At 45.4% G+C, this 15,683-nt stretch overlaps 1 protein-coding gene across 32 annotated transcripts in view; it reads right to left on the bottom strand.

The window, feature by feature from the left end:
• Positions 1 to 12,713: 12,713 nt before the first annotated feature.
• LOC128930265 (uncharacterized) overlaps positions 12,714 to 15,683 on the bottom strand; it is a 54,758-nt gene continuing 51,788 nt past the window's right edge. For 12 of the 32 annotated variants that reach the window (XR_013530159.1, XR_013530164.1, XM_078357682.1 and 9 more), the window contains one exon: positions 12,714 to 13,362. Coding sequence is in view for 17 of the 32 variants with exons in the window: in XM_078357682.1 (XP_078213808.1) it covers positions 13,173 to 13,362 (190 nt within the window). In the remaining 15 variants the exon portion in view is untranslated. Of the gene's footprint in view, positions 13,363 to 14,323; positions 14,493 to 15,683 lie in introns of all 32 variants that reach the window. The other 20 variants (XR_013530151.1, XR_013530162.1, XR_013530152.1 and 17 more) reach the window with 5 other exon arrangements.

The raw sequence follows: 15,683 nt of genomic DNA, 5'->3' as shown, positions 1-15,683 counted from the left end.
CCTTCTAACGTGACTTGTTGGGGAAGCTGACACTTAGAGTTCTCATTCTCAGGTGTGGGTTCCGGATCCTGTGAGTGCAAAGGCCACACCTTACACAGCAGATGTGTTGATGGAAAACGGGGCGCATCTGCCTAAGACGCCAGGTGTCAGAGGAGTGGCACAATATCCTTCTGACACTTGAAAATTGCGAATTTGAAAGCTTCCTTCTCACTTGTCAGCTGTCCAGGCCTCCCCTGTAAAGATGGATTCCTTGCCCTCTGAGGCTGAATGCCCCACTGCCCCAGGACCAGCCAGCAGGCATCGTTAAGATCCTACAGGGGACACAACAGCTCAGGTGTCCTGGGCACTTGAGTCTTAGTGTTTTATCAGGATTATTTCAGTTACAAGTGATTTTTAAAAAGAATTATACCACCTTGAGCACTGAAAATTGTTGGGTAGAAGTTGCTTCAGGCGTAGCTGGATTGAAGGAAGAAACTGGATCAATTTCGGCTTAGTTTATTCTTCTTATGGGGAGAGGCTCACTGTGGGGCAAGATGGCCTCTGAAATCCTCAGAGTCACTTGTTTCATTGTCCAGTCATTATCCACTCACTCCATTCTAGCCATTCATTTTTTTCCCCCTGAGATGGAGTCTCGCTCTGTCTCCTAGGCTGGAGCGCAGTGGCGTGACCTCGGCTCACTGTGACCTCCACCTCCCAGGTTCAAGCGACTCTCCTGCCTCAGCCTCCCAAGTAACTGGGACTATAGGCACATGTCACCATGCACAGCTAATTTTCGTATTTTTAGTAGAGATGGGGCTTTGCCATGTTGGCCAGGCTGGTCTTGAACTCCTGACCTCAGGTGATCCATCAACCTCACCCTCTCAAAGTGCTGGAAGCTGCCATGCCCGGCCTCCAGCCATTCCTTTTATCTCTGGTCCTCGAACCAGGCACACTCCTGCCTTAGGGTGTTTGCACTGGTTAGTCCATGTGTCTGGAAATTCCTAACACCCACCCCTGCGTTGCTGCACTCCTCATTCCCTGACCTGCACAGCTTTGCTCACATTTACCTTCTCAGTGAGGCTGATCCTGACCCTCCTATTTAAAATTAGAACGCTTCAGCCCACCCAGTCCTTCTTACCATGCTCACTTTCCCTCATAGCAATTGTTACCTTTCTTTTCTTTTGAGGTGGTTTCTTGCTCTTATTGCCCAGGCTGGAATGCAATGGTACAACTGCGGCTCACTGCAACCTCTCCCTCCTGGGTTCAAGCGATTCTCCTGCCTCAGTCTCCTGAGTAGCTGGAATTACAGGTGACTGCCACCATACCTGGCTAATTTTTTGTATTTTTAGTAGAGATGGGTTTTCACCATGTTGACCAGGCTGATCTCAAACTCCTGACCTCAGGTGATCCACCAGCCTTGGTCTCCCAAAGTGCTGGGATTACAGGTGTGAGCCACTGCACCCACCAGCTGCAATGACTGCTTTCTAACATTCTCTATGTGGCACTTATTAATTATCTCTATTGCCCTATTATCCACTAGAATGTCTGTTGTGTTCACTGATATATCCCAAGAACCTGAAGGGCCCTGTCACATAGTAGTTGCTCAATTTGTTAGAAGAATGAATGAAGCAGAAGGAAATTAATTTAACATCCAGACATTGCAAATTCAGCAGTGAAAAAAAGTACCTCCCACTCCAAAACCTCCATGCTTTTGGATATTACTTTCTGGTGGGAATGGAAGACAATAAATGAGATTTTAAAGAAGCACTACATATAGGGCTTTGCAGGTGGCAGTGGGGGCTGGGCAGGAAACACAGCAGACGCACAGTTGAGATGAGCCCAGTCCCTGCTGTACGCCGAGAACCCAGCGAGGATGGAGACCGCTCTTCTTCTGTCATTTTAAGTTTATTCTTTTTGGAAGCAGCAGAGGACAAGCACACTGCTAATGATGGTAATAAAGCTTCTCCCAGATTTGTTGACAAGTTGCGTTGGCTTTATTTTCATTCCCTTCTCAATTTGGGAGTGGGTATGGGCAGCCTTCTGCCAACCCACCATTCCCTTGTCATTTCCCACTCTCCTAATTTAAATGAAGAAATATGCAGATTGGCTGGGAGCTGCTGGTGTTTGGAAATCCCACTTGGAGCCAGCTGCTGCGTGGAGAAGAAGCAACCCAGACCAATAAGCGGGTATTGATTTGCATTGACATTAATGTCTTTTTGTATTGACACAAGTATCTTATCAAAATTTGCCTGGGGGGAAACATCCATCTTCATATTGACTTAAAATAGAAGATACTGCAGGGTGGGAATTCTATCTCTATCGTATAGACCTCTGCATACAATTGCATAATCAATATTTCATCATCAAATTATGATCTGGCTTTCAATGTTTTGCAGAGGACCTGGAGATGAGTCATAAAGTGCAATAATCTGAAATGCAAAGGCTTTTTTTTCCATTTTAGTAAGAGCTGGGGACACTCTGTGGCCATCCTGTGTAGGCAGCAGAAAAGACTCACCTGGCTGCAGGAGAGATATGGTGGAAGCGTTTGTAGACAAGAAGCTGCCTACACGTTACCATTGCTAGAGAATTAATGATATGAATGACTATAGTTATTATTCAGCCACTTTGCTGTGCCCCACCTGAACCCTCTCTGATCCCTTCCGTTGCTTCACTATACCAGTGCCTTCAGTGTTCGTCAGGTGCCGCTCTTGAGGAAGTGCTTGGGTGATTAAGTCCCCTGGGGGCAGCGCTTAGCCTGAGACTGAGGAGTAGGGGATTAGGAAAGCCCAGCTCCCTTGCCTCCAGGACAATGCCAGGAGTCATTGACATCCCAGAGGTCCCCTGGGGATCAGGTGGAAGCTACTCCCAAGGGGCTTTGTTTGGATGACTGATTCCCTGTGCTTGGCTCCCTGACCCCCTTGTCCCATTTCTTCCACTCTGTTATTGTCCCCTGGGAGCATTTCCTTAACACAACACATGTACCTGAAGCCTTGTCTCCAGGTCTGCCTCCGGAAAATCCCACTGAACATGCACCATTCATTCTTCAAATGGTTATTGGTTCTCTACCATGTGCCACGCACTGTGGTCGGAGCTAGGGATGGAGCAGTAAGAGAAGTAGGCATGGCTCACGTCTCTGTGTTCATTTTGGTGCTGTTGGCTATAAAAAGAGATAAATTAAACAGTGTCTTATCATCTCACATTGGCGGCAAGTCAGAGGGCTCTGTTGCTACAGCCGCTCCGTGGTGTCATTAGGGTCCTGGTTCTTCCCATTACTCTGTTGGCTGTGTTGGAGGTTGGTTTAGTCTTCAGGCTGGGCGTGAGTGGCTGTAGCACTTCCAGGCACCGCATCCAGACATGGTGACACCCTGAGGAAGGAGAGAGGCCGCTTCCCGTGGCTCTTCAAGTAAGGACACTTTGCTTGAAGCTCCTGCCTCCCCAGCAGAATTACCTTTGTCTCATTGGCCTCATTGAAATGGGTCCTGTGCCCCTCACCGAGTCATCCTGGCGAGGGGATGGAATTACCAGTCAGGTTTCCTCTGGACCTAGGAGTCGGGCTGGTTTCTCCTGAGGCTCAAGTGGGGCTTGAGTGGGACTGAGATTGTGTTGGAAGGAAGAGGGGAACTTTGTCCCGGGCTTTCTCTGTCACCCTGCCCTTTTGGTCTCCTTTGTGGCACTCCCGTTGGGCTACAATCAGGCTCACATTCCTCTGTGATTTCGTCTGTCTCTCTTACTACATGGTAACTCCCTGAGGGCGGGAGCCCTGACTGTTCTGCTCAGTAGTGGTCAATACGACCATGATTATAATTAGCACAATGTCATGCAGATAATGATGATCAATAAATACTTGATGAATAAATGGTTGGTAATATAAAGGGAATGAATGCATAAATGAATGAATGTGTGCGGTTTAAAGAGATGTGAAGAAAAGGTGGGAGTGGAGCTGTCCTGTGACAATAGTGGCAGCAAGGGGCCCCTCCTTTCCAAGGCAGCTCAAGGATAAAACAGGAGGGGGCTTCCTTCTTCCCAAGGCAGCAAGGTGGCAGCTCTGGGTCAAAGAGACTGAGGCTCATGCTTTGGCTCTGATGCCAGCTGTGTGGCTTCAGGCGTGACTCCTCCTTTTTTGAGACTTGCCGTCTTCTCTAGAGATATTGTGAGAATTCAGTCATTGGACAATTTGCTGAGCACCTATTGCATAAAGATGCTGGAGTGCATGTAGGAAAAGTACAGGGTGTTGTGGAAATATTTATGGGATCCAGCTGCAGGCTACAGGGGCGGTGCTTAAGCTAAGGTCTGAAGGATGCACAGGCATCAGCAGGTGACTGGGGTGGAAATGAGGGGAAGGGAATAAAGCAGGCCCTGAGGCTCTGAGATAGGAGCCAGGCTTGTGTGAGGAAAATGAGGCCTGAGTTTAGGGTGAGAAGGGGGGCATGGCATGAGAGGAGGCAGTGAAGCCAGCTGGGCAAGACTGAGGAGGCTGTGGAGGCCACAGCATACCTTCTACTGTGTGGTTCTTTAAAAAAATATTTAATTTAATTTATTATTTTATTTTATGTTTTAGATAAACTCTTGCTCTGTCACCCAAGTTGGAGTGCAGTGGCACAATCTTAGCTCACCGCAGCCTTGAACTCCTGGGCTCCAGTGATCCTCCCACCTCTGCCCCCTGAGTAGCTGGGGCTACAGGTGCACCCACCACACATAATACTGTAATTTACTCCATGTAGTGGATACTATGGAAGGGATCTGGATGGAACGGCAGCTGATGAGATTCAGCTGTTAAATGGAGGAGACACTCAGCCATGTGGAACCATGCAAGCGGCTGCTTCGCTTTCCCAGCAAGTGGCTTGAACTGGTGCAGCAGCAATGGTGAAGGAGAGGGATGGACTGATTTGAGAGCTGCTGCGAGGCAGATCTGGTAAGCCAAGGAGAGTCAGAGATCATGTCCTTGCTGGCTTCAAGGACACTTGTTCGCACCTGCTTACCGAAAAGTACAAACCAGGTCCTCCCCGTCAAGGAGGATAAACCCAAGGGTTTGCAGAGGGAAGCTTTCTTTCACTCTGAGCCCAGGGTATGAGAGGAGAATCAGGCATAATGCAGTTAAGAAATACCATGTAATCAATCACACCAGCTCAAATAAAATGCAATGTCCAGACGCGTTGCCTAGCATTTTCTCACATCAAACGGAGGCCCAGGGGAATCACCAGCATCGCTAGAATATTGTTATTTGAAGCTGGAAAGGGGATCCTCATTTTTGGTGGATGGAAATGTTGGTGGGGGGCAAATGTAAGAAGTGTTCAGGGTTCTAAGTTCTAGAAAAACGATTACACTTGTGAGAAGGGGCTACAATGCCATCAAAAGTGTATGGGATTTGGAGTTGGAAGGCCTGCCTTTGAATCCCAGATGGCTACACATTAGCTGTGTGAACTTGGTGGGTCACCTAGCCTTGCTGATTCTTTTCCTCATCTAGAAAAGGGAGCTGATCACAGTTGCTTCAGAGGCTACTGTGGAAATAAAAGGAAATACTGATAGTGAAAGTGTTTTGTCAACTGCAAAACAATATCAAATATTGGGGATTATTAAGAAAGTATTTTTTAAGCAAAAAAGTCTAATTGGGTGATATTATTGAATCGATGTTAATTGAGTGTTAGGAGAATGTCTTTATCCTTAAGAGAAACATGCTGAAATATTAGGAGGGAAATGTCAAAATGTTTAAAACATTCAAATGGTTTGGAATAAAACAAAATTGTACAACTCAATGAATGAACTGTTTACCTATCTATATCTATTAATGTTTTCAAAAATGTAGCAAAACATTAACCACTGGTTAATCTAGGGAAAGGATAGCAGTGTTTATTAAGCTATTTTTAACATTTCAGTAGACTTGAAAACTTTCATAACAAAAATCAGAGGGGAAGTCACTTCCAGGTGGGCAGCAGGTCTAAATATGGAGGCAAAACAATGCCTCAGAAGGTGACAAAGGGCAGTGTCTTCATGGTCTTGGGTAAAGGTGGCATTTGGTAGGCAGGAAACACCCAGCCTCTCCCCCGGCCCTCCCATCATCTTCTCCTAGTTCCTCCCTTTGGCTGAAGTCAATGATAAGTCCAAAGGCAGAGCCCAGTGATGAAATACAGGATTGGCCTTCAAAGGCATGGAGCCAGGAAGAGGGTAAAGAAGGGCAGAGGATGGATCTGAAGGGATAACTAGAGAAAAACCAGCACCTCTCCTTTTGTGGGACTTGGCAGATGGAAGTTCAAATGCCAGATAATCATTTTTCCCAGCCTCCCAATGCAAACCTGGCTATCCCTTCTCCTGTAAAGTCTGTGGCTGGATCTGGCAAGTCTTTTCCTTTCTAACTAGAGAACAATGCATGATGAGGAGCTGTCCTTCCTTCCCTGATTTTGGATATTATGGTGTGAGGATATGATGTCAGGAGCTGCTGCAGCCACTCTGCCACCAAGAGGATGGCAGAGCAGCCACCAAGAGCCCTGACACTGTTGAGCAACAGGACCAACCCTGGGCCTCCTGCTGCTAGACTTCCCGATACATGAGAAAAAGTATCTGGTGTTGGGGTTCCCTTGTGGTCGGGTGTCTTGTCTCTTGCTGCCACTAACATCTTAGTCACAGTCGAAGTAACTTCCTTGTCTCTTTTCCCTTAGTCACACCCTCCCCCCAACATGCTAGATTTTCTACTGTGATAGTAACGAGAGAGAGAGAAAAAAAAAAAAAAAAACAGCAACAATGAAGGCAAGGAAATGGGAGCCAGACACAGTGGCTCACACCTGTAATCCTAGCACTTTGGGAGGCTGAGGTGGGTGGGTGGAATTGCTTGAGTCCAGGAGTTCAAGACCAGCCTGGGAAACAAGTCAAAACCATGTTTCTACAAAAAATACAAAAACTAGACAGTGTGGTGGCATGCACCTGTAGTCCTAGCTGCTTGGGAGGCTGAGGTGGGAGGTGTGGGAAGTGGGAGGATCGCGTCAGCCCGGGAGGTGGAGACTGCAGTGAGGCGAGATTGCACCACTGCAGTCCAGTGTGGAAATGGGCCCTGAGGAAGAGAAAAGCACTGAGGTGCCATCTATCATATCAGAGGTGGGGAATGAAGAAGCACACATCATGGTTTGCATTTCCATACAGGGTGCAGAGCTGATGGATGGCGGAGGCAAGGCTTCACTTATGGAGTACCTGCCACAGTGTTCGCCCAGACCTCTGGATCCCTAGTACCAGCTCTGCACACCCATCTTGCAGCTTCTAAGTGCTGTGCTGCTAAGAGCTCCCCACCCCAGGACTCTGCGAGGCATTTTTCTCTACATGGGTTAGTCATTGGCTACCTTGGGCTCTGGAGCTGCATCACTCTTGCGAAGAGCCCAGGTAGCCAATGACTAACCCATGTAGAGAAAAATGCCTCGCAGCTCCTTTGCCCAGGCTGCACTAATTCTGAAGCATAATTTATGCTGCAAAGCCCCTCATGGGATCTGGCTGAGGCTGAGGTTTCACCCCAATTGCTTCTCCACCCTCTTACTCATCTGTCCTGGGACAGCTCTGTAGAAGATGCAGTAAAGTCACATGCAGTGGCAAACAAGACTCCATGGGGCCTTCGCCCTGAGATCCTTGGCCATGGCACCCTGATCCCTGCAGAAAGCACCCAAAATCCCTCTGCAGGCTCTCCTGTAAGGCAGAGCTTACAAAGCCCACCACTGTCTGACTCTTTCAAGGATTTACTTCATTTGCAAGTGGCTTTTCTCAACACAATGTCATTAACTTCTGCAGAGACCTGAAAGTCGGCATTTATGTGAAGATGAAGCCTAAGTCCTCAGGCTCCCTGTCCTGCTCAGTGCCTTTCCTGCAGGGCAGAGACAGCCAGGAAGCCGGCAGCAGAAAGGGGACATTTGCCTGGACACAGACTTATTTATCTTCTCCCACTAAACTCTCTACTTTTGCAATGAAGTCTTTGCCCTCTGCTGACCCCAGGACCTGTCAAGACCTTGAGCTTGGTGGAGTGTGCTGCCAACACTGCTTCCCTTATTACCCATTTCAGTCACTAATCTGGGACTACATCAGTGGTTCCCAACCCTGGCTGCACTTCAGATTCACCTGAGAGTTTTTCCAAAATACACCACCCCTCCTTCCCAGGAATCTCTGGCATAGGTATGAGATCCTGGCAGGTATGGGAGAAAGGAAAATAAGAGAATTTGCCTGGTAACCATCAGGGGGAAGGAATTAACTGCTCTCTAAAACCATGTTAAAAGGTCAGAGCCCAGCACAGTGGTGCATATTTGTAATCCTAGCACTTTGGGAGGCTGAAGCAGGAGGATCACTTAAGCCCAGGAGCTCAAGGCTTCAGTGAGTTAAGTCATGCCACTGTACTCCAGCCTGGGCAACAGAGTGAGACCCACACCACTGTACTCCAGCCTGGGCAACAGAGTGAGATGCTCAGGCATCAGTCTTATTCTAGCACCCTAGGTGACTTCAATGAGCAGCAGGGGCTGAGAACCGCTGCTTCACATAAGGGAGCATGTCCTGGGGGAGCCAGGAAGGTCTTCTGAGACCTGATCCTGTTGGTTAACTTCATTTCTCAACAAAGGGCTCCTAGATCCTCCTGCAGTTCTCAAGTCATCCTTGTGGTTTGTAAAATACTGCTTTCTTTAGAAATTTAAGTATGTGGTGCCTCTGAAACTGTGAACATTTCTGAAGATCCTCATTAACTGTTGGTAACTGTAAAATTTAAGGAGGCAGAAGCAGAGGGACACGTATCTGGAGATATGGGTGGCTGCTGCTCCCAGCATCAAAGGCGTTCGTCTGCATTCATCCTGTAGGTGGAAGCTGCTGCTCCCCCGTGGAGGGCCACAGAATGTGCTGGATTAGGTGTGGCTGAAGTGTGCGATTATGCACTCTGTGTACAGACTTTCATAGAGCATGTTAATTGTAAAGTGCTTACTAGATCATAAACATTGCTTTTTAAAAAAAAAAAATCAGAGTTTATCACTTGACAAAAGACAGAATTTTCCCCCACACACTCAGAAGTACCACTCTGAGTAATAATTTGGCCCTTACAAAATTATCATTTTCCTGTTATTTTCACCTGTGTTCAAGGGAAGGAGCAAAGTTTGATCTTCAAATGAATAATATAAATGTCAATTAATTAGCCAGAAAGATCTGCTTTTTTTTTTCCAGTCTAAATCTTTTAATGCCCACCTTCAAAGGCAATGGGTATTTGAGGGAGACAGTTTCACATCAACTTTACCATTCCACTTCAGGAAATTCTGACTATTTATTTATTTATTTTTCAGAAAGGGTCTTTCTCTATTGCCCAGGCTGGAGTACAGTGGTGTGATCATGGCTCACAGCAGCTTTGATCTCCTGGGAGTAAGTGATCCTCCTGCCTCAGCCTCCCAAAGTGCTAGGATTACAGCATATACCACTGTGCTGGGCTCTGACCTCTTAACATAGTCTTAGAGAACATGTTAATTCCTTCCCCCTGATAGTTACCAGGAAGATTCTCTTATTTTCCTTTCTCTCATACCTGCTGGTTAGGAAAGACATTATCTTTCCATTAAATTCTTTATTTGACTTAGTATACAACATCCCATTTTGGGTATATATAGAAAACTAAGATTATTTGTTTGACCTCACGCAGGAAAAATAATCATTTAATGAATGGTATTTGCCATTTCTAGTCAGGTTTTTTTTGAGGATGGTGATAAATAGATGCAGCGTTTATCTACTGCTCAATACCACGTCACTTAGCTTCCTGATCCCTACAAATATTTTGTTCTGAGTTGTGGTTATGCACTGAAGAGAAGTATCACCACTTCCGGCTCACACACCTGCCACCTGCAGCTTGACCTTTGCCCATTGCTTTGTGGTTTTGTTACTTGTGTACCATCCTTCTACTCCAGCAGGGGGTCTCAGCCCTGACTGCCCATGGACAGCACTTGGGGCTTAAAAAAAGATGGGTGTGCCAGCCCTAGGCCCAGAAATTCTGATTCCATTGGCTTAGGATGGGGCTTAGGCACAGGTATATTACAGCAGACCCCCAAGGAAGTCTAATGTGCAGGTGGTTTTGAAAGCACAGTTGTTGCCCGTCAGGTCTTCCTGATAGCTGGCAACATTGTGTCCTCTGCCTGGTATCCATAGCACCTGCGATTGAGTCTGGTACAGGACAGAGACTCACGAGTCTGCTGTGAATGATGCACTGAATGTATCTGGAACGAACTTGGAATCCGGGTTTCCTCATGCCACAGTATCACCCTCTTCTGATGCATTCCTCAGATGCTAAATTAAGCAAGAAGCCAGAGTGTCAATTCTAAAGAAGCAGGACTGCTGGAACATGAATTCGCCACGGTTCGCCCTGGGTCCATGTTCCATTACTTGTTAATATTCAAAGACAATGCCATAGAATTTAGTCAGTAAAAACAAAAAAGAAAAAAAAAAAAACCAGGTCAGTATACTGAAAAGGAATATTAAGTTATTCAGAAATGCATGGCAATGGATTGCAGACATGTGAAGCAAAATCAGGGCTACCTAATTCCTCCTGAGAATGCTGTGCAGAACAGACGTCCCTTTCTTCCATGTGGCTTAAAAAATAGCTACCTACACTTTGGTAGGCCGAGGCAGGTGGATCATGAGGTCAAGAGATCGAGACCATCCTGGTCAACATGGTGAAACCCCGTCTCTACTAAAAATACAAAAAATTAGCTGGGCATGGTGGTGCATGCCTGTAATCCCAACTACTCGGGAGGCTGAGGCAGGAGAATTGCCTGAACCCAGGAGGCAGAGGTTGTGGTGAGCCGAGATGGTGCCATTGCACTCCAGCCTGGGTAACGAGTGAAACTCTGTCTCAAAAAAAAAAAAAAAATAGCTACATAAAGATAAATTTTTAAAATAGTTACCCGAATACAAAAACATAAACCCAAGTAATTCAAGTGACCTGTGCCTAGTCACATGGAACTTACATTCAAACGTGGAAGGTAGGTAAGAAACAAGAAAGCAGACAGCACAGAATTCAGGCAATGAGGGTGGTGAGGATGAAATCGCAGGGGCCAGGGAACAGGTGCAGCCCTGGCAGTCATGGAGGATCTCTGTGATGTGGCCTGGAAGCTTAGGTCTGGATTTCTGAGGGTAGGGGATAGCAAATTCATGGGTGCAGAGGCAGGAACGAGCTGGAAATGTGAGCAACAAAGTCTAGGGGCTAGAACTTGGCAGGAGAAGGAGGAGTGGTAGGAAATGGGACTCAGGAGCTGGGCAGCACGGGGTTCTGCATGCCAGGGAAGGACTATGCATGGAGATAGTAAAAACGGCAAAAGATGCCATCAGTTTTCACTTAACAGAATTGCTATCACAAGAGAGGTCTGTAATAGGAGATGGGCTGAGTGAATTTTCTAGCCCTGGGGAAGCCATTCCATTATTGGGTCAAGCCTCACAAAATCACTTGAGTAAAACAATAATTGCAAGAATTTTCTTTTTTTCCTGAGTGTTGGGATGAGAGAGGGGACTGTTGAGTCTATTCTTCCCCTAGATGTCCACATAGCCTTTTAATTTTATTTTTCTTTTATTAGACAGAGTTCCAGTCTATCACCCAGGCTGGAGTGCAGTGGCGCGATCTTGGCTCACTGTAGCCTCCATGTCCTGGGCTCAAGCATTTCTCTGACCTCAGCCTCCCGAGTAGCTGGGACTACAGGCATGCAGCACCACGCCTGGCTAATTTTTGTATTTCTGTAGAGATGGAGTTTTACCATGTTGTCCAGGCTGGTCTCAAACTCCTGGGTTCAAGTGATTTTCCCACCTAGGCCTCCCAAAGTGCTGGGAATACAGGCACGAGCCACTGTGCTTGGCGCCCCGTCTTGTTATTGTCTTCATTTAAACCTCTGTTCAAATGTCATTTCCCCAAAGAGGCCTTCTTCTCTGCTTCTGGTGGTCTTCAAGGTCTCTACTATTACAATATGTTATACTGTATGTCTATTTGTTCATTTCATACTTCCCCCTCCCTACTGGAATGTAAATCCCTGAGGTCAAAGGCTTCATTTATTTTGTTTTCTGCTGTACTCAGTACAGTTCTTGTACTCGGCACATGGTAAGTGCTCAGCAAATATCTGTTGAATGAATTAGTTTGAATAAATGCCATTGGGTTTTGCGGCATTTATTTGGGCACAAAGGACTTGGGAAAGCCCTTGTGTTGCTATGCTTCTGTTTCCCAAGCAATTCGTGTCCTTTCTAATCTTTATGCCTTAATCACTTTAAATGTACCGACGAGCACAATTGACCAATTAATAGCTCTTATGCTCTTGTTACATCATTTGTAATCCATGATGCCCTTTCTATTTGTAATGGCCTTTCAATTTTTCATGACCCAAAATGGACGACATGCATAATGAATACAAATAGCAAATTGATTAAATGTAATGCATATTCTACTGCTTGCTGGGCTTATGCCTGTTATTAATGACAGAAATCCAGCAAATTCTCATGAAAACACCGATGACATACAACCTTTAATGCAAGATGTTGGAGCACTAGGGGTCCTAAATTTTCCTAATTACTGAGCAACAGCAGACATTAATTTCCCAGATGGCAACCTTTGTAAATAAGAACATCAGCATGGCTGCTTTGTCCAAGTTCTTTTTGCTGAGCACAAAACCCATCATGCAACCCATTTTTACTCCACCAGACTATTTGTGTTGTGTTTCAAACAAAAATACACTTGAGAGATTGCCTTACGAGCAAAGTATAAAGGAGGCCACTTGTGCAAAATCAAATTTATTGTCTGCTCAGGGATTGCATGTTTTTTTGGAGCCCTAATACACCGTGATACAGATGCCACATAGCTTCAGTTTGTGCACTGGGCATTAAAGCATCACAAAAATGATAAAACAAAACAAGAAAGAAGACATGACGCAATGGACAATATGGTCAAGGACATGCTTTGAAGAGACCTGCCTGGCTAAACGTGCAGTCTTGGTTTCAGATTGCCAAAGAATGAGCTGGTTTACAATAATAGGCTGTGTGAACAAATCTTCTTTCCCCATTAGTGGAAAATTTCTGGGAAGCAGGCATTTTCTTTGACACATTGGGGCACATGATGACTGGTTTACCTAGGTTGGCACTGGAAAACAATGAGCGCTTGTTTGATGGGTCTATTAAGAGGGAATGAAGTGGATAGGAGCATTTATTGAGACACACCCACACTCAGAAAGTAATGTTCACAGCATGCTGACCACTGCTCCTGTACTCTTCCTCCTGAAGCACAAATGGGCCACTCTGCAGAAGGTAGGTGGGGTGAGAGAATGGGCAGCTGTGATCCTGGTCCACTTCCCCAGCAGCTCCTCCGATGAGACCTTGACAGGTCTACCTCCAAGACAAATCAGGCTCTGAGTCAGTGGAATTCCAAACCTGGGAAAAGCAGAGCTCTGCCAGAATGCACGCTGCCAATTTGGGGCCCAGAGTGGTTTTGATGATACCTGGGTCTAGGCTTAGTAGATTCCCTTCTACCTCTGAAAGTGTGCACATTGGGGTTGGAAACTCCAGAAGTGACCCTGAACAAGTGAGTGGTGTATCAGGAGACACAGAGAGCCTGGGTAGTGAGGGAGAAGTGAGACAGGGAAGGAAAGGTGACCACACAATATAAGATGCATTATTAAGTCAGCTACCACAGAGGGTGACGGCAGTTGAATCTCACAGGGTAACTCTGGAAAACTGCAAAGTAGGTGGCTTGGAATTACTTTAGCCAAGTGGTGAGGGAGCTGGGGTATTTATACCCATATAACCAGCAGCCATTGCTTAAGAGTGCCCCCAGAGAGATATCAATTCCTAGGCAATTTCACCTTTCTATGCCTATGGACAAAGTGGGTTCCAGGAGCCTGGGGGCCATATGTCTGACAAAGATGCAGTGGATATGGGTGGAGCGCCCATAGAGACTGCTTCAAAGTCACCCAAGGACTTAGGAACCCTTCCAGCATATACGAAACCCATGTCCCCACCCTACCTTCTGAAGGCATCACCATTACTCAAGATCAAAATGTCTGATTCATGTATACAGTGCATTAAGTACACTTTTGAATGTGATCTGAAAGGGGAACGATATTAGCAGACTCTACCTGTCGAATTTTCCACTCCATGGAGATGGCTAGGCAGACTTCCTGCTAACATTTAGAAAGCACACATGCCCTCCTCCCCTACTGTCATATGTCTATGTGAGGGAATAAAGAATTCACAACTAATTCTAAGAAAAGAAACTAGGAAGAGAAACACTGACTATAGAGTAAGAGAAAGCAACAGCACTGACAGAGACGGACAGAAAGGAAAGAGAATTTCATTTATTAAAATTGGAAAAAAACGCAAAAATTCTTGGTACCTTTAAATGTGTTCCCTAGATGAAGCCTGAGGTACTGTGCTGGAACTTTCTGACTGCCATATGGAATCTGGTTGTCAGACGGCCTCATTTCGTATGGCATTCATCTTGTAAAGCCAAAGAATTCCTTAGCATCTTCACTTCTTTGGTACTTTAGTTGCAAAAATCCTTTCTTAGTGCATAACAATGATAATAATTAGAATTTATTTCATGCTTACTATGTGTGAATTGTTTTACATGTATTAACTCATTTAATACAATAAACCTATGGTTAGCTATTTGTTTCCCCATTTCACAGGGAAAAAAGCTGCGGCTCAGAGAGGTTCAATGACTAGCACAAGATCACTCAGGAAGTGGAGGTAGATTTAAATCCAGAGGGTCTGATTGCAGAACCCCCACTTTTTACATCTCCATATTTTATTCCTTTCATGTACCCTAATCACTTACCTAGATAGGCACATGTTTTTACAAACATAAATCCTTCCTTAATTGTTTCTATCCCAGGGATGTGATGGCTTGACATTTTACACCGTGGTAAGTGCAATATTTTCACATTAGTAACATCCTAAAACAGTTTATTCAAGGAGCAGAGAGGCCTCACTTTCCCAAGGATGACATCTTGTTTCCCCGCCGCATGCCCAGGTCTCTCAATAGCAAAGCCTTGCGAGTTTTATTTCACATCCATCTTAGCATCACCTGTTCTCTAAATCTAGGGAAACTCACTGTGGGTTACAGGAAATCCAGCAAATCAATTTTGTTTGCTTCTCTTGGCTATCAGATGAGTCTACTCAACCAGTGGACTCCATATTGAGTAAAAATATAAAACATGCAAATGGCACTCCATTCTTGTTTGTTAGCTTTTTACTAAATAAAAGAAGGAAGTCTGATCATAGACAGAACCAGTGCTTAGAAAGCACTTAAGTGATTGTTTATATTCACATTTATTATGGTGTGATCTGAGTCTAAAAAATAATTGACTTTTTTTTTTTTTCCAGCAAGGCTTATGTTTTTAAACACAGACCCCGAGAGGCTTCTCATTCTCCTAAACATCTTTCCAGGCAGAGATGAGAGGGAAAGAGCTCATGCCTGACAGTGCTAAAAGCCTATGGTTTGCTTTTCCGTGATGTTTCTATTACAGTGTAAGTGTGTATATGGTTTAAGTACATATGCACAGAAATGCTATCTGCTAAATTTGAAAGAAAGATGGCTCTCCCACTCCTAACACTTAAGAACTCAGAAAAGAGAATGCTTTAAGAGGCAGCAAAATCCACGACTACACACAGATAAAAGACCCTCTTATTTTTCTAAGTATTTGGAGAATTAGTCTACAGAAGGACTATAACAGGAACTACCAAAGTGAGAT

Source organism: Callithrix jacchus, chromosome 20 (assembly GCF_049354715.1).
Source record: "Callithrix jacchus isolate 240 chromosome 20, calJac240_pri, whole genome shotgun sequence".
NCBI classification, from domain to species: Eukaryota; Metazoa; Chordata; class Mammalia; order Primates; family Cebidae; genus Callithrix; species Callithrix jacchus.
This window is presented reverse-complemented; position numbering and strand designations above follow the sequence as displayed.